The 27,127-nt window shown below is 52.1% G+C and overlaps 1 protein-coding gene across 1 annotated transcript in view; it reads left to right on the forward strand.

The window, feature by feature from the left end:
- The window catches only part of OTOG (otogelin), a 77,113-nt gene extending 50,321 nt beyond the window's left edge, over positions 1 to 26,792 (forward strand). The window contains exons 34-56 of the mRNA XM_066253855.1: positions 868 to 985; positions 1,714 to 1,793; positions 2,288 to 4,074; positions 4,906 to 5,074; positions 5,422 to 5,567; positions 6,138 to 6,227; positions 9,585 to 9,768; positions 12,970 to 13,190; positions 13,460 to 13,598; positions 15,214 to 15,408; positions 15,608 to 15,820; positions 16,388 to 16,492; positions 16,684 to 16,791; positions 17,175 to 17,276; positions 19,225 to 19,323; positions 20,413 to 20,453; positions 21,477 to 21,552; positions 21,637 to 21,815; positions 22,536 to 22,640; positions 22,844 to 22,963; positions 24,070 to 24,115; positions 26,399 to 26,478; positions 26,592 to 26,792. Coding sequence (XP_066109952.1) covers positions 868 to 985; positions 1,714 to 1,793; positions 2,288 to 4,074; positions 4,906 to 5,074; positions 5,422 to 5,567; positions 6,138 to 6,227; positions 9,585 to 9,768; positions 12,970 to 13,190; positions 13,460 to 13,598; positions 15,214 to 15,408; positions 15,608 to 15,820; positions 16,388 to 16,492; positions 16,684 to 16,791; positions 17,175 to 17,276; positions 19,225 to 19,323; positions 20,413 to 20,453; positions 21,477 to 21,552; positions 21,637 to 21,815; positions 22,536 to 22,640; positions 22,844 to 22,963; positions 24,070 to 24,115; positions 26,399 to 26,478; positions 26,592 to 26,792 — 4,604 coding nt within the window. The remainder of the gene's footprint in view (positions 1 to 867; positions 986 to 1,713; positions 1,794 to 2,287; positions 4,075 to 4,905; positions 5,075 to 5,421; positions 5,568 to 6,137; positions 6,228 to 9,584; positions 9,769 to 12,969; positions 13,191 to 13,459; positions 13,599 to 15,213; positions 15,409 to 15,607; positions 15,821 to 16,387; positions 16,493 to 16,683; positions 16,792 to 17,174; positions 17,277 to 19,224; positions 19,324 to 20,412; positions 20,454 to 21,476; positions 21,553 to 21,636; positions 21,816 to 22,535; positions 22,641 to 22,843; positions 22,964 to 24,069; positions 24,116 to 26,398; positions 26,479 to 26,591) is intronic.
- Positions 26,793 to 27,127: the final 335 nt, after the last annotated feature.

The following is a 27,127-nucleotide window of genomic DNA, read 5'->3' on the forward strand; positions in this document are numbered from 1 at the left end:
ATAGGCTACACACTCTTTTCCTGAGGAACCCTCATTTGTGAAGGCACTGGCCTCAGGATCTGATAAGGAACTCCCCTGGGAGAGTTTAATTTTCCCAGCATCTTCTGTGTCTCCGTTTCTTCATCTACAAAATGGGAATAATAATAATAATAATGCTACTTCATGAAATTATTGTGAGGATTAGTGAATAAATACTGATGAAATGCTGAGTGTTGTACTTGGTGCTATTTACGAGTCAGCTGTTATTAGTAGTAGTGGTAGCCCGAGTTACTAGGGGCAACCCAGGCTGTGTTCAGACAAACTACTCTGCGTGTCCCAGGACTGGCCACCTTAGGGAGGTTCTCTGGACACAGAGGTTAAAGCTTGTAAAAAAACAGTTCTCTGTCATCCAGGGCCAGATGTCATGTAAAGTCTTGAGCTGAGAGGGGAGGGGTTCCCCCAACAAGTTCCCCACGCTTCAAGGGAGAGCCTCTTGCTTACATGGAAGTCTGCAGTGGCCCAGACAGAAGCAGGGCATGGAGCAGGGGATTGTGTCCCAGGGTGCAGGGCAAGCAGCCTAATGGAGAGGTCAGGGGTTGTGGCCACCCCTCAAAGCCCAACTCAACTGCCTGCTCCATAGCACCTCACCCTCAGCCCCTACACCAGGTTCCCTGAGCCCCATCTCAAAGATCCTCCCAGCACTGACCAACTCTCAGTGTTCCCCCAGGTTGGTTTTTATTGTATCTGTCTCCACTTTTCCTGCATGTGTCTGTTTGTCTCTTCCATGGGGCAGAGCGGGCATGGACTGAGCTGGATAACCTCTGTGCTTGGGCACCTGACTCGGAGCTGATGCCCAGTCGGGGACTCTGGGGCGGGTTGCCTTTCTAGATGCCAAGCCATCAGGGGCTGCCTACCCCATCTGTGAGTGGCGCTACGATGCCTGTGCCAGCCCCTGCTTCCAAACCTGCCGGGACCCCCAGGCAGCCAGCTGCCAGGACATGCCCAGGTGAGATAGCATGGCACTAAGGTGTGTGCATTAGCATGCTTGAGCATACAGGTGTGGAAATGGGCTTGTGTGTCATCTGTGGGAGGAGGCGTGAGCATAGACTGAGATGTGTGTGTACCCACCTATGTTCATATATGCCTGTTTTGGGTGCTGTGTGTATGAGAGGTGTGTATCAGGGTGAATGTGCCTCAGATGGGCATAAGTGACTCTGTGCAGTGTGCAATAGCTGAGCCCTCTGTGTGTGTGTCTGTATGCACAGGTGTGCCTGGACTTGTACAGCCGTGTGCATTTGCATGTGTATGAGCGGCATGGTTGGGTGTTGGTGCAGCTGTGTGCACAAGTGTGTATACATTGATGTTTGTAGTGGTCTGTGTGGATGTTTATGTATGTCTGTATGAATGTTTTTGAGTCCTGCAGGCATGAAGGAGGTGTGCGCATGTGTCTGAATAACACGTGCGAGTACGCGTGAGCATGTGCACAGTGTGTACATAACTGGAGCTTGTCTGTGTGTTCCCCTCTTGGTCTGAGGGCAGGAGCGTCAGCATGAGTGTTTGGGTATGTGTGCTCCTGTGTGACGTGTGACAGTATGTGGAGGCTCACGGCAGTGTGTACATTATAAGAACACATGCATGTCATAAGAAAAGATGAGGCCTGTGCTCAATCCAGATGAAAAGATGTGACCCTCCTCGTATTCCAGACCGCTGACCTGCTCTCTGCTCTGTCCTCAGGGTGGAGGGCTGTGTGCCTGCGTGCCCTGCCCCCAAGGTCCTGGATGAAGTCACACAGAGATGTGTCTACCTGGAGGACTGTGAGTGGCCTGCATTTCTCATCCCTCCCTCAGATTTGCAAGTAAATCCTTAGGGTCTCATGGACCCCTCACGCCCTGAACTCCCAGGTCCCTGGACACGCTAGGTCGGCCTAGGGGCCTCAGGAAGAGTGCCGTAGAGCAGGCTGAGACCTCATCCAGTCTGTTCACCCATTTCACAGAGAGTGAAAATGAGGCCCAGAGTAAGGAGGGACGGCATGGAGTCACATGGTGAGAAGGTGGTGCAGACTTAGGCCTGGGGTCTCTTGGCTCAGAGCTCAGGGTTTGAGGGCAGAGTTCAGACCCGCTGACCTCTCTGGGTCTTCCACATGGCAGAGGCCTGGAGATCGGTCAGGCAGCCTAACTGGCCATGGGAAGCGGTCATCCTCCCTCACCTAGGATGCTGGTCTGGGAGCCTCAGATCGCAGCCCCGCACAGGAATGTCCCCGGGGCAGCAGTCAGCCCCCCAGCCGAGCCTCTTCTCTCATCTGCCACAGGTGTAGAGCCCACGGTTCTGGTTCCCACGGAGACCTTTGACAATGAGACCCTACCTCCCAGTCAAGAGCTGTCCACCCCCAGTGACCAGGAGCTACAGTTTCCACAAGACACTCCTGGGGTGCCCTCCCACAGGCCAGCCCTCACCCCTGCTGCCCCACTCACCACAGCCCTGAACCCCTCCACGGCTGCCACTGAGGGGCCAGCCCTGCCTCCGACCCTCACCCCAGAGCCGCTGGGGGCCACTGCATCTAACCTCCCTGCCCGCTCCACAGAGGCCCCGACCAGCAGGAGAGTGACAGCCAGCCTCCCGACCACCCCTCGGGCCCTAGGGTCCTCCCCCCTCCCCCTTTTGTCACCAATGTCCACACCTAGCATGGGGTTGGGTGCCGTGGAGACAACCAGGGTAACTGTAACCTTTGCAGGGAGCCCCAACATTACAGTCTCCTCCCAGTCACCCCCTGTCCCGCGCTTCCCGCTCATGACCAAAGCGGTGACAGTCCAAGGTCCAGCCTCCTTGCCTGTTAAGACGACACCCTTAAAGACCTTTCCGAGCCTGGACTTGCCTGCAGGTCCCTCCGCCGAGCCTGTGGCTTCCCCTCTAGTGACCTCCAGACCCCCTACTTCCCCAGAGTCCCACAGGGCTTTGCTGACACCTGCAACAACAAAGGTCACGCACAGGACAGGGCCACCCCAGCCCCTAGAGACCCAGAGCACTTCCAGTCCCAGCAGCCCCCCTGCCGAGGCCAGAACGGCAACAGAACGAGCTCCTGTCAGTCCCGGGGCCACCAAGGGAGCGGAGATGGTGTCGTCCACACAGAAGGTCCCGCCTGGGCCGGGCCAGCCCACGGGCCTGCTGCCTTCCCCACGCCCCAGCCCACTCCCCACTGCCCCACCCCGCCCCGCCGGACACCCCACCACAGCCACTGGGCCTCCCGCTCCACCCCCAGGGACCCTGGCTCTCACAGGCCTGGCCATAGTTGCTCATGGCCTGGGGGCCACACCCTTTGCGTCTCTGGAATCAACTCGGCCACCCCAGCTCCTCTCTGGCCTACCCCCTGACACCAGCCTGCCTCTGGCGAAGGTGGGCACATCTGCCCCAGTGGCCACTCCTGGTCCCAAGGGCTCTGTCATCACCCCTTCACCCCAGCAGCAGGCCACATCTCTCGCCATGGCCACTACTCCATCTGCTCAGACACATGGCCCTTCCCTGCCTCTCACCCCCGCTGCCGTGGCCGAGGCGCATGCACCCCATCCCACAGTCCCCCAGGCAGCGGGCACCGTTCCAGGCCTGCTTCTGGGAGCCACGCTGCCAACCTCCGGAGTTCCGGCTTCAGTTGAGGGGGTGGCCTCTATAGTCTCTGTTGCCCCACGAACAAGCACCACTGAGAAGACGGCCATTCTGTCCAAGCAAGTGTCTCTGCCCGCCATGACCCATGGCTCTGCCCAGGAGGGGCCCACAGAGCTCACCCCTGCTGCGGTCCCCACTCTTGCTACCTTGGTGACTGAGGCCAAGAGCCCCTGGGTGGGCACAGTGCCACTGGTGCCCACATCCTATCCCTTGAGCCCCGTCTCGGCCAGGACTGCCTCCCGGGAGAGCTCCATGGTTCTGCCCCCTCAGCTGGCCGAGGCCCACGGCACCTCGGCAGGACCTCGGCTCCCAGCAGAGCCAGTGGGAGAGGCCACCACGGAGCAGTCTGGACGCTCGGCTGCAGTCCAGAGCAGCTCAGAGGGTTTAGCCGGGGCCTTGGCAACCACCACTGAGGCCAATGCATCTGCCGTGTGTGTCGTGAGTGATTTGCCAGGTTCTGGCCTCCTATACATGGACCCTCCCTGCTTCCCCTCCTCCCATGCCCCTGGGCTTGGGCACCACTATGCTCACACTCCTGTTGTAGCTTCTTAACCAGCTGCCAGGCTACCAGATGGGGGTTTAGTCACTGTCTTCACCCCTGCCCCAAGGCCCTGGAGCCTGAAAAATTCTCCAGATCCTCTGGGCCCTTGATACCATAGCAGGGTCACACTGTGCCCCATTGGGGCCCCAGGGCTAATTGGATGGCTCGGTGTGGTGCCCAGAGTGTGACAACGTGGGTGTGTCAGTGTGCATGTTTGTGTCAGGTACCTGCATGGGATTGTGTGTGTACACATTTGTGTTCATGTGTGTAAGACTCTGTGAGCACTCAGGTATCTATGTGTGTGTGTGTGTGTGTGTGTGTGTGTGTGTGTGTGTGGTACATGATGTTGAGAGACTGTGTTTGTGCATTTGTGAGATAGATAGACAGGCAGGCAGAATGTGTTTGAGGGATGCTTGGGTTTCTGTGAGTCTGAACTAGTGTGTCCGCACATCTGTACCTGGGGACCTCAGCACAGACGAGGCAAATATGCAGAGGCCTCAGGGAGTCATTCCCCAGCACTGGGTCTCACACGGCCCAGCCCCGGCCCCCAGTGGGTAGATGGAGAGCGAGGGCACCATTCCCTGGTAGTTTACCTCAAGGTCTCTTCCTGCGACAGCCTGCATCCGAAAGGGTTCTGTGTCCTCGTGGCTGTGGGGAGGGTGGGGCGCTGGCGAGTGGCTGTGGCCTCCAGGACAGGCACTCACACTGCCCTCCACCCTGTGCCCCAGCCCATCGCGGAGGAGGACTGCGTTCGCCACATTTGCCTGGAGGGCCAGCTGATCCGTGTGAACCAGACCCAACACTGTCCCCAGGGTGCTGTCCCCCTTCACTGTGGGGTCCTAGGCCTCGCAGTGAGAGTGGCCGGGGACCGCTGCTGCCCCGTCTGGGAATGTGCCTGTGAGTCCTGGGGCCCATTGGAGCCCCTTGTGTCCTCTTCGTACTGTGTCCTACTTGTACCCTTGCTCCAGCATGACCTCTGCCTCTGACCTGGTTGCTCCCCAGCCTCAGGCTAACCATGACCTGAATGTGACCTTCCATGGGACCTCCTGTCTCAGTGTGACCCTTGACCTGGCAAATTTCTTACTCTCTCAGCCGCTGATCTCTGTGTGACTCCTGTTCTGTGTGACCCTCCAGTTGCCAGGGCCTTTGAATTACCCAGGAAAAGGGCCAGCACCTGCTTGATGTCCCTAAGCTGTTTTGACCTCGAAGGCATCTGTTTATTCTTGTTCCTTGCCCTCCCCCAGGTCGGTGCTCAGTCTTTCCTGACCTGAGCTTTGTGACCTTTGATGGGAGCCATGCATCCCTGTTCAAAGAGGCCATCTACATCCTCAGCCAGAGCCCAGACGAAATGATCACCATACATGTCCTCGACTGCAAAAGTGCCAACCTGGTGACTGCCCCTGCTTCTCTTTCTGGGGGCAATGGGGACCTGACGAAGTCTGGAGGGGAGATGGAGCAGTGAGTTGGGTTCTGAGGGATGGTGGAAGTGAGGACAGTTGCAAAAGCTCACTTTGTCTCCCAGGGGTCTCCTGAAATGAGCACGCAGGGAGAGGGTAGGTGGAGTTCACCACCTCCTGGCCTTTCCTGGGGCCTGTGCCATCCCCAGCTTATCCCAGCGTCCTAGGCACATGTGGGTTGGCACTGAAGTGCATAGGAGCTGAGATGCCATTCCAAAGATGTGACCCGATCAAGGGTGCCAGCTACAGGAAGCACCTACTAGGACGCTCCCCTGAGCCAGGTGTTTGTGTTTGTTTGTGGCTGAGCTCGCATGAGGTCAGGTAGAGCCGAAAATGTTCTACGGGATTCCGTATCACTGCACAGCCCCAGTGGGTGGGTGCCCCGGCATATTGTCGGGAGTGGTGTTAGGGGTGGGGGTGGGAAGAGTGTGGTCACACTTGCTCACCAGGGTGACAAGGTGGGACTGGGCTCCAGGTTGATGATGGCTGGGCTTTCTCTGCAGGGACTCCTGAACTGGCCCCCATTTTGTGTTGTGATGCTGAATGTGACTCACCTGACTCATCAGGTCATCATTGACCGCTTTAACCGGAAGGTGAGTGCACCAAGGGGCTGGTCCTCCAGGGCAGGACAGCAGTCAGAGGGGACACGGGCATGTCGGGGGGGTGGAGGACCCTAAGGCTTATTCATGACTGGGAATAGAGGCGGGAAGGACTCTCTTAAAAAAATAATGCAAAATTAGGTATATATGAAAGTGATTTTAAATTAAATTTATTGGGGTTATATTCTTAGTAGGATCATAAAGGTTTTAAGTGTACATTTCTATAATACATGTCTACTATGTATATTGCATTGTGTGCTCACCTCCCAAAGTCAAATCATCTTCCATCATCATATTTGGACCCTTTTACCCTTTACTACTCCTGACCTCCCTTCCCTCTGGGAATCACCATACTGTTGTCTGTGTCTGAGTTTCAGTTTTATATTCCACATATAAGTGAAATCATATGGTTCTTAGCCTTTTCTGACTGACTTATTTTGCTTAGCATAATATTCTCAAGATTCATTCACGTTGCTGCAAATGGCAGTATTTCATCTTTCCTTATGGCTGAGTAGTATTCCATTGTATATATGTACCACATCTTCTTTAACCAATCCTCTACTGACGGACACTGGGGTTGTCTCCATGTCATGGCCACCGTGAATAATGCTGCAATGAACATAGCGGTGCATATATCTTTGCAAATAAATGTTTTTGAGTTTTTCAGATAGACACCCAGAAGAAGGATTGCTGGGTCATATGGTAACTCTCTTCTTCATTTTTTGAGGAACCTCCATACTGTTTTCCATAGTGGCTATACTAGTTTACATTCCCACCAGCAGTGAATGAGGGTTCCTTTTTCTCCACAATTTCTCCAACACTTATTATTACCTGTCTAATTGGTAACAGCTGATCTAACAAGTGTGACGTGGTATCTCATTATAGTTTTAATTTGTATTTCTCTATTAGATAGTAATGTTGAATATCTTTTCATATATCTGCTGGCCATTTGTATATCTTTTTGGAAGAGATGTCTATTCAGATCCGATCCTCTGACTATTTTTTTTTAATTTTTATTAATTTTAATGGGGTGACATTAATAAATCAGGGTACATATGTTCAAAAAAAACATCTCCAGGTTATCTTGTCATTCAATTATGTTGCATACCCGTCACCCAAAGTCAAATTGTCTTCCGTCACCTTCTATCTGGTTTTCTTTGTACCCCTCCCCTCCCCCTCTCCCTCTCCTACCCCCTCCCCCAACCACCACACTCTTGTCCATGTCTCTTAGTCTCGTTTTTATGTCCCACCTATGTATGGAATCATGCAGTTCTTCGTTTTTTCTGATTTACTTATTTCACTCAGTATAATGTTATCAAGATCCATCCATTTTGTTGTGAATGATCCGATGTCATCATTTCTTATGGCTGAGTAGTATTCCATAGTGTATATGTGCCACATCTTCTTTATCCAGTCATCTATTGAAGGGCTTTTGGTTGTTTCCATATCTTGGCCGCTGTGAACAATGCTGCAATGAACATGGGGCTGCATGTGTCTTTACATACTAATGTTTTTGAGTTTTGGGAGTATATACCCAGTAGAGGGATTGCTGTGTCATAAGGTAGTTCTATTTTCAGTTTTTTGAGGAACCACCATACTTTCTTCCATAATGGTTGTATTAGTTTACATTCCCACCAACAGTGGATGAGCCTCTCCAATACTTTTTCTCCACAGCCTCTCCAACACTTGCTTGTTGATAATAGCTAATCTAACAGGTGTGAGGTGGTATCTCATTGTAGTTTTGATTTGCATTTCTCTAATAACTATTTTTAATTGGATTGTTTGTTTAGTGTCGAGTTGTATGAGTTCTTTATATATTTTGGATATTAACTGCTTTTCAGAGCTGTGGTTTGCAAATATCATTTCCCTTTTTGTTTTGTTGTTGGTTTCTTTTGCTGTGCAGAAGCTTTTTAGTTTGATATAGTCCTATTCATTTATTCTTGCTTGTACTTCCCTTGCCTTTGGAGTCAAAGTCATAAAATGTTCTCTACAACCAAAGTCCATAAGTTTAGTACCTATGTTTTCTTCTATGTATTGTATTTTCCCATGTGTAAGATACACCCCTTTTTGAAAAATTTGAGGTCTAAAAACTAGGTTTGTCTTATATGGTGGTTGTAGATTTTTTTACTGCATTTCCCACTTTTTTGACAGTGATGAGGAGTTGTATGAATTTTATGATGAATAAAACTTGAGTTCAATAACTTTATGTAATACATCTTTTTTCAAATTTCAGGCCCCAAAATTAAGGTTGGTCTTATACATGGGAATGTCTTATACATGGGAAAATATGGTAATTTATTGCTTCAGATCTTATATTTAGATCTTTAATCCATTTTGAATCAGTTTTTGTGCATGGGGACAAACTATAGTCAAGTTTTATTCTTTCGTATGCGGCTTTCCAATTTTCCCAGCACCATTTTTATTGAAGAGGATTATTTTCCCCTCTGTTATGTGTTTTTGCTCTTTTGTCAAAAATTATTTGCCCTTATATGTGTGGTTTTATTTCTGGGCTCTTAATTCTGTTCCATTGATCTGTGTATCTGTTTTTCTGCCAATACCATGCTGTTTTAATTATTGTGGCTCTATAGTATAATTTGAGCCAGATAGTGTGATACTTCTTGCTTTTTTCTTTTTCTTTTTTTTCAAGATTGCTTTGCTATTTGGGGGTCTTTTGTGGTTCCTTACAAATCTGATGATTTTTTTCTTCTTTCTTTAAAAAATGACATTGGAATTTTCATGAGGATTGCATTAAGTAGGTATATTGCTTTAGGTCATATGGCCATTTTAACTATGTTGATTCTTCTGGAAGTGATTTTAATTAGAATACTGGTGACCACCTTAATGTTAAGCAAGGAAGTTTACAGTGGGGGGGGATACTGAGATGGAAAGGAAGTTAGAATGGCAAGAGATAGTGATGATAGTGGTTAAAATGTCTGACCTCTACACTTTTGTTCTGAGGGATTCTGTCTTAATGGTCAGCACAGAGATGGGGAGACCCCAGAGAAGTAGTTCCCAACCCAAAGGTTGGGGATTTAGGGAAGATCTCCGAGAAGAAATGATCTGAGCAAGATCAAGAAAGAGAAGAATGATTAGAAGGGCTCAGAATTTGTGTTATTTGGGCAAAGAGATGTAGCTGCCTCCAGGTGTTACATTTCTTGTATCATTGCTTTGTGCTCATAAAATGTTTTCCGAACTCTTCCATGGCACCTTGAACTGTACTTTGCCTATACCTGAAACAGAGCCTGGCACATAGCAGGTGCTTAGTAACTATTTGTTAGGGTAAATGATGGATGGATGGATGGATGGATGGACAAGTTGTGCTCACATTGAATATTGCCTATCTCCTACAAGGTGACTGTGGACTCGCAGATTATGTGGCCCCCCATGAGCAGGTATGGGTTCCGAATTGAGGACACAGGCCACATGTATGTGATCCGGACGCCATCACACATTTTGATCCAGTGGCTCCACAGCTCAGGACTCATGATCCTGGAGGCCAGCAAAGCCAGCGAGGCCCAGGGCCGTGGCCTGTGCGGTGAGGTGGGACCCAGCTGAGGGGAGGGGGATGCTTCCTGGGTCCACCTCTGCCCCAGACACTAGTTCTCCTATACCAGGGAAAGCTGGGACAGAGTGCCACGCCAGAGGTGGGACCAGTTGAGCTGCTGGTATTTGGAGACCTAATGTCTTATATTCAGGGGCTGAAGCTGCCAGCAGGGAGATGGAGCAGAGCTCTGGCCTCAGCCAGTTGTCACTTCAGCCAGAATTGTCTGTCAGCTTCCTGATAGCTTCCTAATACCAGATAATCCTTCCCGTCTGCATGTGCCTGAGCACTTCACAAAGCACTTTCACACTCTGATCTCACTTATCCCAGGTCATCCACACAATAACCCTGAGAGATGGTCATTGAACTGAAGAAGAAAGGGGGCTGAGAGGGGTTAAGTGGCTTGCTTCAGGTCACACAGCAGAGCTACTACAACACATAGACCTACTGTTCTTCAGAGCACAGCACTATTGCCCATAGCTCATGCCCTGAGGGACTGGACTTATTTTGATAAGAAAACAGTATACAGAAGGAATCCAAGCCTGGACTGTTGCTCCTTGTAAGGGCTGAAGGACACGGGCCCATGGCATACTCCTACAAGGAGTGACGGTGGACTCACAGATTGAGTGGGCCCCCATGAGCAGGTATGGGTTCCGAATTGAGGACACAGGCCACATGTATGTGATCCAGACACCATCACACATTCTGACCCAGTGGCTCCACAGACTGCCGTGATTATGATGATGGGTGACATAGGAGTACTTATACACACACATACTTGCATGGCCTCCATCCATTCATCCATTTTGTTCATTCACTCTCCTGCCCCTATATTCAAAATGCCTCCTATGCTTGAACTAGCATGTGTAAATCTGCTTCGTGCTTATTCTTTCATTTGTACAGTGCATAGTTACCAGGTACCAGTTACTGGGGACAAACCAGGATGCAAAAAAAAAGACAAAATCCATTTGATGAAGCTACTAATTTCACTGACACAAGCATCTCTCCTTACACACACCACCGCCACCACCACTACCATCCTTTTCTCACCACTTTTATCTTCTTCTGTTTACATGGGGCAGAGAGTGCTGTGGTCAGCAGTGATCTGGCAGGCCAACTGCTCCGTAAAATCCCTTGTGACACTCTTTAGTGACTCAATGCCAGAAATGTGACCATTGGGACCACTGATAAAATTGTATTAAGTCATGCTTTATATTCATGAAACTGGTGGCTGGAGGAATCAGAGCAGAAGTCAGTTAATTTATCTCTATTTCATCCAAACTAACACCTGGCATCCTGGTTACCGTGGTAGGCAACGTGGGGGAATACTGAGAGAGTGAGAATCAGAAGGAAAATGTGAATTTCTATGCCGAGAACAAGACCTAAGCCTGTTACACCGAACTGGGAAGGTGGTGGACAGTGTATTCGAGGCACCCTGGAGGGAAGGACTTCTGAGAAAGTGTTTCGGGCAGAGGTAGCAGCCTAAGCAGAGTCAAGGACTCCTGCAGTATGAGAGATGAAGCAGGAAGTTAAAGTCCCTCTAGAACAGGGGTCCCCAAACTATGGCCCGCAGGCCGCATCGGCCCCCTGAAGCCATTTATCCGGCCCCCGCTGCACTTCTGGAAGGGGCACCTCTTTCATTGGTGGATGCATCCTGTGCTCCTGGAGTACTGTATGCGGTGGCACCTCAAAGTGCAGCGTCACTCACATACAGTACTACTTCCTGTGACTCGGAAGGCATGCATCACTGCTCTGGAAGCGCGTCATATCACTTGTTACGGCTAGCAGTGACAAATATGGAACCGGACATTGACCATCTCATTAGCCAAAAGCAGGCCCATAGTTCCCATTGAAATACTGGTCAGTTTGTTGATTTAAATTTACTTGTTCTTTATTTTAAATATTATATTTGTTCCCGTTTTGTTTTTTTACTTTAAAATAAGATATGTGCAGTGTGCATAGGGATTTGTTCATAGTTTTTGTTTGTTTGTTTGTTTGTTTGTTTTTTACAGAGACAGAGAGAGTCAGAGAGAGGGATAGACAGGGACACAGACAGGAACAGAGAGATGAGAAGCATCAATCATTAGTTTTTCGTTGCGCATTGCGACACCTTAGTTGTTCATTGATTGCTTTCTCATATGTGCCTTGACTGTGGGCCTTCAGCAGACCGAGTAACCCCTTGCTTGAGTCAGTGACCTTGGGTCCAAGCTGATGAGCTTTTGCTCAAACCAGATGAGCCTGTGCTCAAGCTGACGACCTCGGGGTCTCGAACCTGGGTCCTCTGCATCCCAGTCCGTCGCTCTATCCACTGAGCCACCGCCTGGTCAGGCCATAGTTTTTTTTTATAGTCCGGCCCTCCAACGGTCTGAGGGACAGTGAACTGGCCCTCTGTGTAAAAAGTTTGGGGACCTCTGCTCTAGAAGCTGTGACAGATAAACATCAGCCTGCCCCCGGCTCAATCTCTTAACACAACAGACCTTTATTTCTTGCACACATAAGTCCCCCCATGGAGATTCTTTCTGTCTTGTGACTCTGCCATTTCAACACAAGCTTTCAACCCCACAGAAGGGAAGAGAGTTGGGAAATGTTCATGAACCAGGCTTGGACCTGGTGCCCATCACCTTCACTCACATTCCATTGCCTGGGACGCAGTCACATGGTCTCTCCCAAACACAAAGGAGCCTGGGAAAAATAGGCTAGCAGATTTCCCAGGAAGAAGAGGAAACAGATGTGATTTTTTAAGAGTAGCTTTTAATTTCTATATAATGTCACACTTCAAAGTTACAAAAATAGTATAAGGAATTCCCATGTATTATTTACTCAGGTTGACCAAGTGTTCACATTTGCTTCTCTCTATATATAAAGTTATAGACATAGATATACTGCATATATATTTATATGCATTTATATCTATGCATTTTTCTATGCCTATGCAAGTTATATATATGCAATTTTTTTCTGAACCATTTGAAAGTATTTTTGTATCCCTAAATACGTGGGTATGTATTTAGAACAAAGACATTTTCTTACACTGCAGGTTTCTTAGCATCTCTGTACTTCATTTTCCTCATCTATAAAGTGGAATAATACTAACACCAGCCTCAAAGAGTTGTTCTGAGAATATACCAAGTGACAGCTGGGGACCAGGGAGTAGTGGTGATTATTATAGCTGTTGGAAAATTCTGCCCCCTTCAGGTATCTGTGATGGGAACGCAACCAACGACCTCACCCTGGAGGATGGTTCTGTGGTGGGTGAGGCCGAGGACCCTGCTCCCTTTCTGGACAGCTGGCAGGTGCCCAGTTCTCTGACCTCAGTGAGCCAGACTCGATTCCGCTCATACAGCTGTGACACGGCTGACTGTTCTCCCTGCCTCCGCATGTTGTCCAACGGCACCTTCAGCGCCTGCCACCAATTTGTACGTATCCACTGGGTTTGGCGTGGGGGGACCCCTGTGGATACTGGATCCCTGTGGGGCTGGCAGTGGCAGGACCCACCTGAAGAGGGGCCAATGGCCAGGCCAGGGAGGCACAGGTCTGGGTGAGCTCCCCAGACGTGTTCAGTTTGGAACCCGATTGGGAGCCTGCAGAGAGAGGCTCACTGTTGCCCCTGCACAGGGCTTGGGAGAGCTGGGCCCTAGGGGGTGAGGAATCAGGAGAGGTAGCACTGCCCGACACGTGTGCCCAGGTCCCCCCAGAGTCATTCTGTGAGCTGTGGATCCGGGACACCAAGTACGTGCAGCAACCCTGCGTGGCCCTGGCCGTCTACGTGGCTATGTGCCACAAGTTCCACGTGTGCATCGAGTGGCGGCGCTCTGACTACTGCCGTGAGTCGGTGGGCAGGGTGTGGGCAGGGGGTCTCTTTTGCTCCCACAGTTAGAGTGGGAAAAGGCTTCCAGACCTGAGTCCAAGTCTAGGTTTTCCAGATTGAATGATTCATTCATTCATTCATTTACATTAATTAATAAGTTTATAAATACTTTATAAATAAATCTATAAATGTTTTAATAAATTAATATTTATTTTTATTATAATTTACATTGAGTCAAATAGATATTATTTAATGTCTCTGAATCTCCTTGCCTCGTCTGTAAAATGGGGACACGAGTAGCTCCCTCCAGGGCTCCCACATTTCCCCATGTATAAGACGCACTCCTTTTGAAAAATTTAGGGTCTAAAAACTAGCTGCGTCTTATTCAGTGGTTGTAGATTTTTTTTTACTTGCATTTCCTGCTTTTTTTGTGTTGTTTCTTGTGCTCATTGTTGAAGACTGATTCATCATCAGACCCAGATGAGGACAAGCTAATGGATGGGAGTTTTCACAATGATGAGGAGTTATTTGAATTTTATGATGAATAAAACTTGAGTTCAATAACTTTATGTAATACATTTTTTTTTTCAAATTTTGGGCCCCCAAATTAAGGTGCGTCTTATACATGAGAGTGTCTTATACATGGGGAAATACGGTATTTTGAAGATGACATGAGGTACCGTGTACAGAGGGACCACATGGCCATGGTCCAGCACATATTCGTTCCTTTCTCTACACTGTCGGTCATCTTGCTCTTCTTTCAGTCTTTCACCTCCTTCCTTAAAGATAGAGGCGAGGTCCACCTTGTCCCGCCCCCATTAGCTTTACCTTCGTGGGGTAAGTAACTTGAACCCATGCAGAAGGTCTGGGCAGCTCCCAGGAAGACCCTGCCTTTAGTGTGACAGATAAAAGATGGAAAGACAATGCCATCTAGAGTGACGTTCTCTGAACTGTGGGTCTCCACTCAGTGCGTGTGAAATCAACCTTGGGAGCCAGCACCATTTGAAAAATGCATTTGAATAGAAAATACTAGAATGTACTGTTCCTAGAAAGGTTAAGTATAGTTTCATGAAAAAGTTTTTTGTTTCAACATATCAGTAGTTCGCAGTTCGGGTGACCCTTTGCAATTATACAGAAAACTTCAAAAAGCAGTGATGTTTGGGCCCACCATTAGGGGTGCTGATGCCGCTGGTCTGGGGTGGGGTCCCGATGATGGCATTTCCAAAGCTCCCAGGTGATTCTTTGGCTCTCCGGTTTGAGGACCATTGTTCTACATGAACGTGTGTATTGGACCACAGTGTAAAATCTAGCATTTAGTCAAGAGACGTTGAGAACACTGGACTAGAGCAAGGGGTTGATAAATGTTTCTTGTAAAGAACTAGATAAATATTTGAGGGTTTTGGGGCGATAGGACCTCTGACACAACTACTCAGCTCTGCCTCTGTGGCACACAGGCAGCCAGATTCAGTAAGTAAATGAACGGCTATGGCTGTTTCTCAGTAAAAATTCATTAGCTGACTCCTGATCACGAGGAAAGAGGTAACCAGACCCCTTTGCACTGTCTGCTGAGTCACAGATGGGGGCTCTGAGCGCCTTCCTCACCTTGCCTGGTGCCCACTGCGCCCCTGCAGCATTCCTGTGCTCCAGCGACTCCACGTACCAGGCCTGTTTGGCGGCCTGTGAGCTTGCCGAGACGTGCCAGGATGGGATGCTGGGCCCACTGGACCCGGAGCAGTGCCAGGTGCTGGGTGAAGGCTGTGTGTGCTCTGAGGGCACCATCTTGCACCGCCGCCACTCTGCGCTCTGCATTCCTGAGGAAAAGTGTGGTAGGTCCCTCCCCTCCCCGGGATGGGGGGACTCTCCAAAGCTAGCGTCTCCCTCACCCTCCTGCTGCCCATGGCTGAGACTCATCCGTATCTCCGCAGTCTGCTTTGGGGTGGTCATTGTCCCAGGGAGGGTCTAACCTGGGACAGTCTGGGTCTCCTCGCCCTCCTGAGTCCCCTGTACCCCCCCCCCCCGCTGCAGCCTGCACGGACAGCTCGGGGGTACCGCGGGCCCTGGGGGAGACCTGGAACAGCTCCCTCAGCGGATGCTGTCAGCACCAGTGCCAAGCTCAGGACACCATTGTCCCCGTGGACCTGGACTGCCCGGGCCCCCGCCCTGAGAGCTGTCCCCGCTTTGGGGAGGTGGTCCTGCTCGTGCCCACTGAGGATCCCTGCTGCCTGGGGGCAGTTTGTGGTGAGTCCCACCATTGACATCCCTGCGCCTTAACTATAAGACGTTCAAAGGCTCCAGCTCCGACCTTGACGACAGGACAAGGCCTGGGAAGATGAACATGTCTTGCGGGTGTGTTGAGGGGAGTGAAGAGCCCTGCCCAGGGGACAGGAGCCACACCCTTAGGGTGGCCCAGGGATCTGGATCCAGGCAGCCTGGTGGACTCTTCCTCTTGCACCTGCAGCCTGTGACATTGGCAGGTCATTGAACATCCTCTGTGCTTTAGTCGACTCTCCTGCAACACAAGGCTGATAATAGGACCCACCTTCTGGGCTGTTGTGAGAATTACAGAAGTTAATACTGACCTAGAACAGCAGCTGGCACATGGTCCATTGTGTTGAATGTTAACTCCTACTATTCTTTTATCCCAGTCCTGGACCTTCTGTGTGACCCTCAGAGGCTCCTTCTGGGAACATGGGTCCAGAGGGCTGAGAGGCATGATAGGAACCAGGTGTCCGGGGGCTGGGCAGTGCTGGAGGTTGGGCGGAGACCTGACTGCCAGGTGACAGCTTCCTGTGTCTCCCTGGCCAGTGTGCAACCATACTCTGTGCGAGGGCCTCGCCCCCACCTGTCCCCCAGGCCACCGACTTATCACCCACTTCCAAGAGGACTCCTGCTGCCCCAGCTACAGCTGTGGTGAGAGGTCCCAGGGCAGGGCCAGTGGGATCAACCACCGGGGGGCGGCTGGCAGCCCTGCAGCTGGGGTAGGGGAGCAAGGCCAGCTCCAGGGACCGGGTTCTGGCTGCAGATCAGGGTGGAGCCAGGGCAGGGGGCCCGGCGCGGCCAGGCAGGCTCTGCTTCTGGTGCCTAAATTGTCTTTTCCCCAGAGTGTGACCCAGACCAGTGTGAGGCAGAGGTGATCCCCAGCTGCCGCCAGGACCAGATCCTGATCGCCGGCCGCCTGGGGGATACGTGCTGCACCTCCTACTTCTGCGGTGGGTGGACATGCCGTCAGGTGTCAGCATGCACACCCGGACCACAGCCACCCCCTCCTCACCCTGGCTTCCTCGGGTGGCTGGGAGGAAAGGGTGGGCAGAGAGAAGTGTAAGAGAAAGCAGAAACCGATCCCCACTTCACTCTGCCCATGATTGCGCCTCTGGAAATCGGTGCATGTTCAGTGAAAGACTTTAGGTGGATACAAGGGAGAACTTCCGAATTCTGACTCCAGGACAGGTCACGAGACCCTGAAACACTGCTCTTAGTAGAGCTCTTCTCACACCTGAGTTTTCGAGGTGTCTCCAACTCAGCAAACTGTCCTGTCCCGAGCCCCCCATGAGGGGGACCTCCTGTGACAGCAGTGGCCCCTCTCCCCTCTCAGGCTGTGATGACTGTCCAGATCCGATCCCCGAGTGTCAGGAAGGGGAGGAGCTCACCGTGGACAGGAACACCACGGAGCTCTGCTGCCCGCTGTACCAGTGTGGTGAGTCCTGGCTAGTCACGGGGCCATGGCCGGGGACGGGGGCTCCTGGAAACTGTACCACTGGGCCCTTCACAAAGTCCTCACCCCAGGACCATTCATATTATTACTTTGTCCCAGTCTTCATTACATTTTTATCACAAAAACAGTAAATATGCCTTGTAGAAAGCACAAAATCCAAGTAAATATAAGAAAGTAAAATTATTACCTTCCTACCTCCTAGATAACTGACTGTCAACATCTTAATACACATCTTTCCAGACAGTCTCTTTGCCTTTATGTATGTGTTTTACCAAAATGAGGTCACCTGTTCATATTCTTTTTCAACCAGCTGTGAAAATGTGACCTTTACTTTTCCATGTTAATGCATTTTTAAAATTATATCATATGCAGTCTGCAATTCTCCTGGCTTATCCAACCCAAGATCCAATCCTGGACCCCACATTAGTATTATGTCTCTTAAATATCTTTTAATCTGGGACAGGTCCCTTTTTCTGTGTGACGGCGAACTGTAGAGCCTGGGCTGTGGCTCTGCGGAAAGTCCTGCCTTCTGGAATTAGTCATTTGTTCCTCTTAGAACTGTTTGTCTTGCTCCTCTATCCTGTGCTGGTCATGTAAACCGGAAGTTAGATCTAAGGCTTGGTGAATTCAATTAAAACACTTTTTTAACTGGACAGAACATGAGCTTCATAATACATCCCATCAGGAGACACATGCTGAGTGGCTGAGCCACTATACCTGATGCTCACATCGGCCCTGGATTAGGGTGGTGACTGTCACATTCCTCCACCTGACATGTATATATTTCCTCTCTCAACCAGAAACTAACCCATTACTTTGATACCAGATGAATCTCCTCCCCCTCCGCTTCATAATATTTTGAAACACCAGTTGATAATCCTTACATGGGTCAATAATGTTTAAAAATAAATTAAATAGGCCCTGGCCGGTTGGCTCAGCGAGAGAGCGTCGACCTGGCGTGCGGGGGACCCGGGTTTGATTCCCTGCCAGGGCACATAGGAGAAGCGCCCATTTGCTTCTCCACCCCCCCTCCTTCCTCTCTGTCTCTCTCTTCCCCTCCCACAGCCAAGGCTCCATTGGAGCAAAGATGGCCCGGGCGCTGGGGATGGCTCCTTGGCCTCTGCCCCAGGTGCTAGAGTGGCTCTGGTCGCAGCAGAGTGACGCCCCGGAGGGGCAGAGCATCGCCCCTTGGTGGGCAGAACGTCGCCCCTGGTGGGCGTGCCGGGTGGATCCTGGTTGGGCGCATGCGGGAGTCTGTCTGACTGTCTCTCCCAGTTTCCAGCTTCAGAAAAATACAAAAATAAATAAATAAAATAAATAAGTTTTACAGTCTTTCCCCTTCAGCGTTGACTCTTGTACCTCCCCTGCCCACCAAAACTTTGTGCGTAGAGATGTCTTCACTCTTTGCCTTGGTCTCTTAATACATGAGAATGGCCAAGGTCAGCTAAGCTAAGAGGCACCTGCCCACAGAACAGGAGGAAGGGGCATGTGAGCCCTGGAGTGGGGCTGTGCAGAGCCAGCTTGCTGGGCTGTAAGTGGGTGATTTTCACAGGCAGGAGGGGTATGCTCTCCTACAGAGGGAAATGATCTGGGTCGGTGGAGTTTTCCCTGGTCCCTGGTGTCCCTCTGATCGCTACTGTCAGGGGGACACAGAATCCAGAGGGGGAGGCCCAGTTGAGTGATGTTATTTTTGCCATTGCCATGTTGCTAAGGCTTCCCAGAGCAGAAGTAGGGCCTCCTCGTTAGTTCTACAGGGAGTCTCTGGAATCCCAGGCTTCTCCCCTGGACTCAGCCTGGGAGGGTATCTGAGAACATTGGGGAGACCTAAGGAGAAGCTGGGATTCCTCCTTCTTATCCAAGGTTGCATTTCTGAGGATTCACACTCCAAGTGATCGGTGGCTGATAGGTCCCCTGCTTCCCCTCCATGCAGCGTGTGAGAACTTCCGCTGCCCCCAAGTGCAGTGTGGCATGGGCACGGCCCTGGTGGAGGTGTGGAGCCCAGACCGCTGCTGCCCCTACAAGTCCTGTGGTAAGTCCCTGCACAGGGCGGCTCTGCCCCAAGGGAGGGGCTCCAGGCTCCCTGTGAGGAAGGGTGGTGGGGAGGAATGAGGCCACCACCATCACTGGCTCAGATTCCGTCTCTCTGGAGTCACCAGAGGGAAGCCACCAAAATGCCCTTCCTCCCACTCTGCATCCGCTGAGTGGAGAGCACGCCCACATCTCTTTCTCCCCAGGATAAAAGAAGGGATGAAAACCAAGTTCCTTGTTTCAGAAAGAAAGCTTTTTCCATTTACAACGTCTTTGTTGCAACTATCTGATCGTAAACAGATTTTTGTTAAAATTTACCTCAAATCCTTTCGGGGAGCTGGTGGGAATATCCATGATCAATAATGACCACCAGTGGGGCTTTATATAAAAATGTTATTTTAAAAAGACTGGAGAAACTCTACTTTGCACCTGGATATTTTGCTTGTCCTTTTCCCGGGCCTAGCTGTAAAGGTGGAGGGCAGGGGTTTCCGTCCTTGCTTTGTCCCCCAGAGCACAGAGAAGAGCTCAGCGTAGAGCGGGCGCTTAAAACCGTTTGCTGCGCACGTGAGCTTCTCAGAAGAGTGTGTCAGAGACACTCTGCCCTGGAGCTCCTCGCCCTGGAGCCAGAGCTGCTGTCTCTCTTAAGTTGGCTGGTGCTGCCTCAGCCATCGGTTCCCTCTGGCTCAGAGCTGGACCTGCTCATGGGCGAAGGCTCGGAGTAGTGAGGCTGAGCTTGTTGAAACATAGATTTGAGACATGCAGATGGTCAGAAGTTTCACCTTTGCCATGTTTGCTCCTGGAGAGGCCCCACACCTGCTCCAGAATGGGCTCTGGGGTCTGGGGAGAAAAGAAAAGTCACTTGTGATTGGTCCATCTGCCTGTTTATTCTCATTCCACATCTAGTGTGGAGCTTGGCATTATGACCCATCACTGACGGCCCATACCTGCCCAGCCACGGGAGCCACAGCCCCCTGGGGGGATGGAGGCATGCCGGAGGAGGGATTGCACCTGCACTGAAGGGTGTGGAAGCCCAGGGCCCCCACCCCAGTCATCTCTGGTGAGGTGGGTCATGGCCCTTCCTGTTTTTCAGAGTGTGACTGCGACACAATCCCGGTGCCCCGGTGCCATCTGGTATGGAAGCCCTGACCCTCCCATTCTCCCTGCTCTGCCTCCCTTTTCTTTCCTCTCTATCCATCCCTTTCCCTGGAGATCCTGTTCCTTTAATCCAATGCAAAGATCCTAGGATTGCAAGTCAGCATTCTTGTCCCAAGCTCTTCTCTCTGGGCACAGTGCCCTTGTTTGTAAAGTGGGCATGATTATGCTTCAGTGTTGTGGTGAGGATTAAGTTCAACCATTATGATGATGGTGATGATGAAGATGCTGGTGATGAGGTGATGGTGGGGATGAGGGAGAAGGTGAAGATGGCAAAGATGATGGTGAGGGTGATGTGATACTTATGACAGTAGCTAATGTTTATTGAGAGCTAAGTATATGTCAGGAACTTCCCTAGAGCTTCTATGTCTATTCTTACATTATACAAACAAGGAAACTAAGGTTAGGGTCATGCAGCTAGTAAACCGTGTGCCGGGATTAGAACCCAGGAAGTATGACTCCCAAGATCATACCGTTAACCACAACTCTGCACAGCCCCTGAGGGAAGCAAAAAACTCTGAGAAATGTAAAGTTATGTTTAGACTTATGTTATTTTACACAGTTTCCTGAGTTATAAGTACCCCCTGGACCTTAGCATGCATCTCCTCTCATTTTGTCTCCTGCCCCATTCTCTTCTCCCTGCAATTGATAAAGGAAAAAGGGAAGTAGTGGGAGCGAGTGAGACTGGGAGCCGGCAGCCAGCCCTCTGCACCCCTGGGTCTCTTATCGATGGCACCAGTAGGTGCTCAGGATGACAGAGAGGACCGAGGCCCCGGGACAGGACCCTGGGGAGTGCTCCTCAGTGGGAGGCTCAGGAGCCACACTGGGTGTTTCTCCCTCGGAGGCAGGGAGGCTGAGCCCATAGGGTGCCAAGGGTCCTCAGGCCGGCCAATCCCTTCTCCACCGGCTGCAAGGAGAGAGAGGGGCCCAGGCGGCAGGCTGCTCTCGAGGGCGGGGTGGGGCCCCCCACACCCAGGTGCTGACCGCCTCTGCCCCTCCCAGTGGGAGAAGTCCCAGCTGGACGAGGAGTTCATGCACAGTGTGGAGAACGTGTGTGGCTGCGCCAAATACGAGTGCGGTGAGTGGGCGGTGGAGCGAGGGTGGTAGAGCCAGGGCGGGTGCGGGCTGTCCGTGACTGTGGCCACACTGCGCGCCCGTCCAGTGAAGGCTACTGTGTGTCTGAGCCGAGAGCTGGGGGTGATGCAGCCGGGCCAGACAGTGGTGGAGCTCTCGGCGGACGGCGTGTGCCACACCTCCCGCTGTACTGACTTGCTGGACCCTCTCACCGGCTTCTACCAGATCAACGCCACCTCTGTGCTGTGTGATGTCCACTGCGAGGCGGTAGGGGCCGCATGTGATATGGGGGAGGGGGCGGTGAGGGGTCCAGAAGGCTGGCCTGGCAGAGCCTAGATGCTCCCAGAACCAGAGGGGTCCTTCCAGCTTGTCCCAGACTATCTAGACTAGTCTAGAGAGGGGGCATCAGGGGCCCCTAGGACCCCTCTTTGGAAAGTGGTGGGAATGGCTCGGGGCTGAGAGGGGTCCAGAGGGGAACAGCCAGGTGCAGGGCTAGCAAGGGTGGGGATTGAACAAAGGGAACACACCTCCATTAAACACCGTCTGTGGCTGGCACATTTCCTTTTTTTGGGTTTCTGTGTTTGTGTTGCTACCATTTGTTAACATGCCCAATATCTAGGACAGTGACTGGCTTCAAGGGCTAAATAAATATTAATTGAATAAAAGGGGTTAAAATTGTTCCCATTTTTTCAGATGAGAAAACTGAGGTTTAGGGAGGTCCAGTCCAATGCCAAAAGTCCCACCGAAACTGGGGCTCAGATTGAGGTCTATCTGGACCCAAAACTGGCACCCAAAATTCCCATGACAACAAAGGAGTCTTAGAGTAGATGTAGGATGACCGTCCTGCCAGCGATAGAAGACCTTGCAAGTCCCCTTCCTGAGCCTCTGCAGGGGGCTGCTCTGGGCTCAGAGACAAGGGACAGTGGGAGAGGCAGGGGTGGCGGGGGACATGTGCTAAAGCTCAGCCCACCCCTCCCTGTCCCGCAGAACCAGGAGTACGAGCACCCTCGGGACCTGGCGGCCTGCTGCGGCTCCTGCAGGAACGTGTCCTGCCTCTTCACTTTCCCCAATGGCACCACCTCTCTGTTCTTGGTATGCCACCCCTTCAATGGCCACCTAGAAAAGGATCCCAAGAGGAGACACCTAGGTCCAGGACCCAGGGCTGGGTACAGACAGGGTCCTGGGCAGTACTAGGTTTTGGGCTGCACCTGTCTTTGGAGCTAGTATGCCCTATTGGTTCATTCAGGACATCCATTTGACCACAAGTCCCCATCACCCCCCTCTGTGCCCTCCAGCCTGGGGCATCCTGGGTCACAGAATGCGCCCGCCACCACTGCAGCAGCACTCCCCTGGGCGCCGTGCTTGTCCGCTCGCCCATCAGCTGCCCGCCGCTCAATGAGACTGAGTGTGTCAAGGTCAGTGCCAGCCTCCTCCCGCTGCAGCGTGGCCTGAGGCCAGGGCAACCGGCTCTCTTACTGGTGGCGCGGGTTAAGGTCCAGTGTGCAGGGGTGAAGGAGGAGGGGTTCCCTGGGGCCTGGGCCTGACCCCCATCCCAGTTCCACATCTCCCCATGCATTCTTGCTCTGACCACATCACACCCCCTGTCCTCACGCATCACAAGGCCACGCACAGGTACACGCAGACATGCACTGTTACGGACACACCACCACAGGCAGTCGGCTTCTCACACACTCCACAGGGGCATGAACACCTCAGCTCACCAGTGTACACACCACACACCATTACAGACCAAGGCACTTTTGCACTAGCATGGACAGCTGTCACTCTCCTCAAGGACAAGGATTTCCTGGAGGGCTTGGGGTTATTGTTAAATTGTTAAAGCTCCTGAGATGAATATTGGACATTTAAAGATTTCTGATCTACTCAGAAAAGAAATGCACACACACAATCATACTCTCATGTACAAACTCTCACATGCAAAATCACAGATGTACACACACATATATGCTCACAAAATCACACACATATAGACGCCCACACACACTCACACACACACACACTTATTTACAAAGATCTGTCACATTCGTTATTTTATCCACTTCACAATAGAGAGGGAGAATTGCCCCCATTTTAGAAATGGGGAAATTAAGCCCAGAAGACAGGGACAACTTATCCAGAGCTGAGATAGAGCCCAGGCTGCTCGCCCAAGTGGGCCAGCCCCTGCACCCCTCCCTCCCCGCCCCTCCCCGTGGGCAGCTGCCGTTGGGAAGCTGGGGGTCCTGCACCATCTTAGCCCAGGGTCCAGCCTCACTGAGACCTGCAGGCAGTCTGAGTACAAGTGTCCCAACCAGTCAGCTTACACCTGTCACTCTCCCATGGCCAGCCCTGGGACCCCTTCTTCCTCTGGCCAAGGCCTGGTGGCCAGCAGAGCCTGGAGGTCCTGCCTGGGACATCATGGGGGAAAAGGAGTCCAGTCTCTTGGAGTCTTTGCCTCTTGCTGGGAGCATAGCTCCTGGTCTGGATGAGATCTCACACCCACCTCCCCCCCCTCTCTCTCCAGGTTGGGGGCTCGGTGGTTCCTTCTTTGGAGGGATGCTGCAGGACATGTGAGTGAGCAGGGTGGAGACCCAGGGCCAGGGGCTCTGGTGGGGTAAAGGGCGTCATGCTGAGGCACAGAGGGCCAGGTTCCAGGCCTGGCACCACCCGTGGTAGCTCTTCAGGCATGAATAGAGGAAGGGATAACACCCCCACCACAAGGTTCAGGCAATGGCACAAACATGTGGGTGGACAGAGGCTATGCCCATGTTCCCGTCTCTGAAGACAGGGGACATTGGAATACTGGGTCGAGGAGGTCAGTAGTTCACCAGCTTCTCTGCCTCCACCTGCCCCCCTACCCACCTGCCCCTGCCAAGACCCCCAGCCCAGATGCCCCTCCATGTGAATTCTCTCTGTGGCCAGAAGCCCTGTCTTGGAGGAGCCTCCTGAGTGGGGTTCAGGCCACAGGTTCCCTGAAGTGTCTGAGTGAAAAGTCTGTACACCTGGACCCAAGGGCCTACAGCCCCAACCACCTATGCACGCATGACCCCATCAGTCTTAGCACCTTACACCCACGCCTCTCCCCCTCCCCCGCCGAGGCCCCAACCCCTGCTTAGAGCGCTATAGAATTGGGACCTTTTTATGTTCACCTCACATACTCCCAGGAAGTTGGCTCAGTGCCTCACTGGCTGATCACTGACCCACAACTCATGTTCCCTGAATGTCCCGTGTGCTCCCGTGTGACCTGCGACCCATGTCCCTCTTCCCAGGTTCCCCGGGGACCCTGTTTCCCGTGGTCCCCGTTAGCCCTGCCTCTCCTCCACGGGTTAGTGTCCACTGCCACCCAGGTACTCCTCTTGGAAGCCCATGGAACTGGAAGCGGGGAGACGCATTGCTATTTCCAATAATGTCCTTTCTGCTAGGTGGCCCCAGCTCTGGGGGCTAGGGCGGGGAGGGTGACACCCCTGCTCCCTGCCTCTGGTGAAGGCTTTTTGGCCAACAGTGCATGCTGGCTAGCAAGCTGCGTCCCCTGGGCTTGCATGGGAATGCTTCGGCAGTGACCGCTCACCTGGCGTCCACCAATGCCCAATGCTGCCACCGCTTTGCTTCTGCTGGCAACTCAGCCACTCTTGGTCCAAGGCCCCATGGGCCATGGCCAGGATAGCACTCAGTTCTCCTGCTTCTTGGGAGCAAGAGACAGAGGACAAAGTCAACTTAGCTCTGGCCAGGAGTCCTCCAGCTGGTGTGCTGGGAAACCTGCTGTGATGAGGCCCAGAGGCCAGAGGATTGCCCATATTTCTGACAGTCACCTAGGGTCACAGAGCAAGTCCATGCATCTGGCAAATATTTACTGAGCACCAACGTGCCAGGCCCGGTTCTAGGCTCTGTAGACACAGCATAAACGAGGTGTTGTGGAGCTGACATCTTAGTGGGGGAGACAGAATAGCAAGTATAAAACTGTACAACCAAATGAATGCATCTTGTTTAATGGTGACTGAGCTTATGCAATTTGGAGGACCTCATTCAGAAAAAGAACAAAAATTTACAAATCGTGAGTATTTGTTTAGAATGAGGACAGAACTCACAACAAATTACAGAAGGGGCAGTGTGAACTAACGCTCCAAAGCTTACACTTCAACAGCATGATTAGCAGTGTGTCTCTAACTGGATGGTGACAATGCCCTGGATAGAAATCTGCTAGAGAGGGGTCAGGGAGGGAGGACTGGGTGGAGGGAGAAGGGAATCAGGATAGGCCGTGGTGAGGAGATATTTGAGCAGATGTGAGCATGAAGGAGGCACAGGATTATTGTGTATGGGAGGCGTGGCCTGTTGTCCGTGGGAAGTGTGGTCCAGGCCAAGGAAACTGCACACGTATCAGTCCCTATCCCTGCAACAGCTGTGTGAGGTGGGTGACACCCTGGCCCTGTGTGATAGATCTGGAAACTGACAGGACCTGCTGTGTGCAAGCATGGTGCTAGGGACTGGGGTTCCCACTCAGTCAGGGAACTGCAGGCTCGCGACGCTAGAAACTCTCTTGAGTAGAAAAGTTGAAACTCAACAGGGGTTAGGGAAAGATGCTGGGACTAGGGTGGGGAGGCAGCCTGCCTGTCCCTGAATCCCTCTCTTCCCCAACCCAGGCATCTTCCTCCATCCTCCTTGCCTTCCCTGCCCCACCTCCTTCCAGGGCACTGAGTTAAAAGCTTTCCCTCTGATGCAGAGGGGTTCTAATGCATGGGCACTAACGCTGGTAGAGGGACCCTCCAGCATGGCGCTAACTGCCCCAGTCTGACCCATCCTGCTGCCCCTGGGAGCACTTCTCAGCCACGGCCGCCTTACCCTCCCTGTCCCCCTAGGTAAAGAGGATGGGCGCTCCTGCAAGAAAGTGACCATCCGCATGACCATCCGCAAGAATGAATGCAGAAGCAACACCCCTGTGCGTGGCACCCACAAGGCAGTCGGGGGGGGGAGCAGCCAAAGATGAGGTTGGAGGGGGGTTTGGGGGGGAAGGAGCTACATAGTCCACCTCACAGGCCTGCCCATCTCTAGGTGAACCTCGTGTCCTGTGATGGGAGGTGCCCGTCCGCCAGCATCTACAACTACAACATCAATGCCTATGCCCGCTTCTGCAAGTGTTGCCGAGAAGTGGGCCTGCAGCGGCGCTCTGTGCAGCTCTTCTGTGCCACCAACGCCACCTGGGTGCCCTACACAGTGCAGGAACCCACCGACTGTGCCTGCCAGTGGTCCTGAGGCCCAGGGGCTGGGGCTGGGGCTGGCTAGGCCACCTCTGCCACCCTCACTTTCTGCTCCCAGCTGGCCTGTGTGCGGCGAGGGGGGCACTACCGGCATGGAGAGCTGGTTGGTGCTGAGTGTGGGAAGGTGGGCGGAGGCACAGAGAGTGACCAGAAGATACCTACACCTGCCCATCCTGGCACCCTCTCGGGGCTGCCCCTCCTCCACACTTGGGAAAGTGTCACAGCTGAGGGCTTGGGGAACCCAACTGTGTCCCTGGCTGGAGGTCTGGAATGGGCCTTAGACCAGGGCAGCCGGCCCTGCACATCTGTGACTCTGGCTGCAGTGCTTTA

The sequence above is a fragment of the Saccopteryx bilineata genome, chromosome 1 (assembly GCF_036850765.1).
Source record: "Saccopteryx bilineata isolate mSacBil1 chromosome 1, mSacBil1_pri_phased_curated, whole genome shotgun sequence".
NCBI classification, from domain to species: Eukaryota; Metazoa; Chordata; class Mammalia; order Chiroptera; family Emballonuridae; genus Saccopteryx; species Saccopteryx bilineata.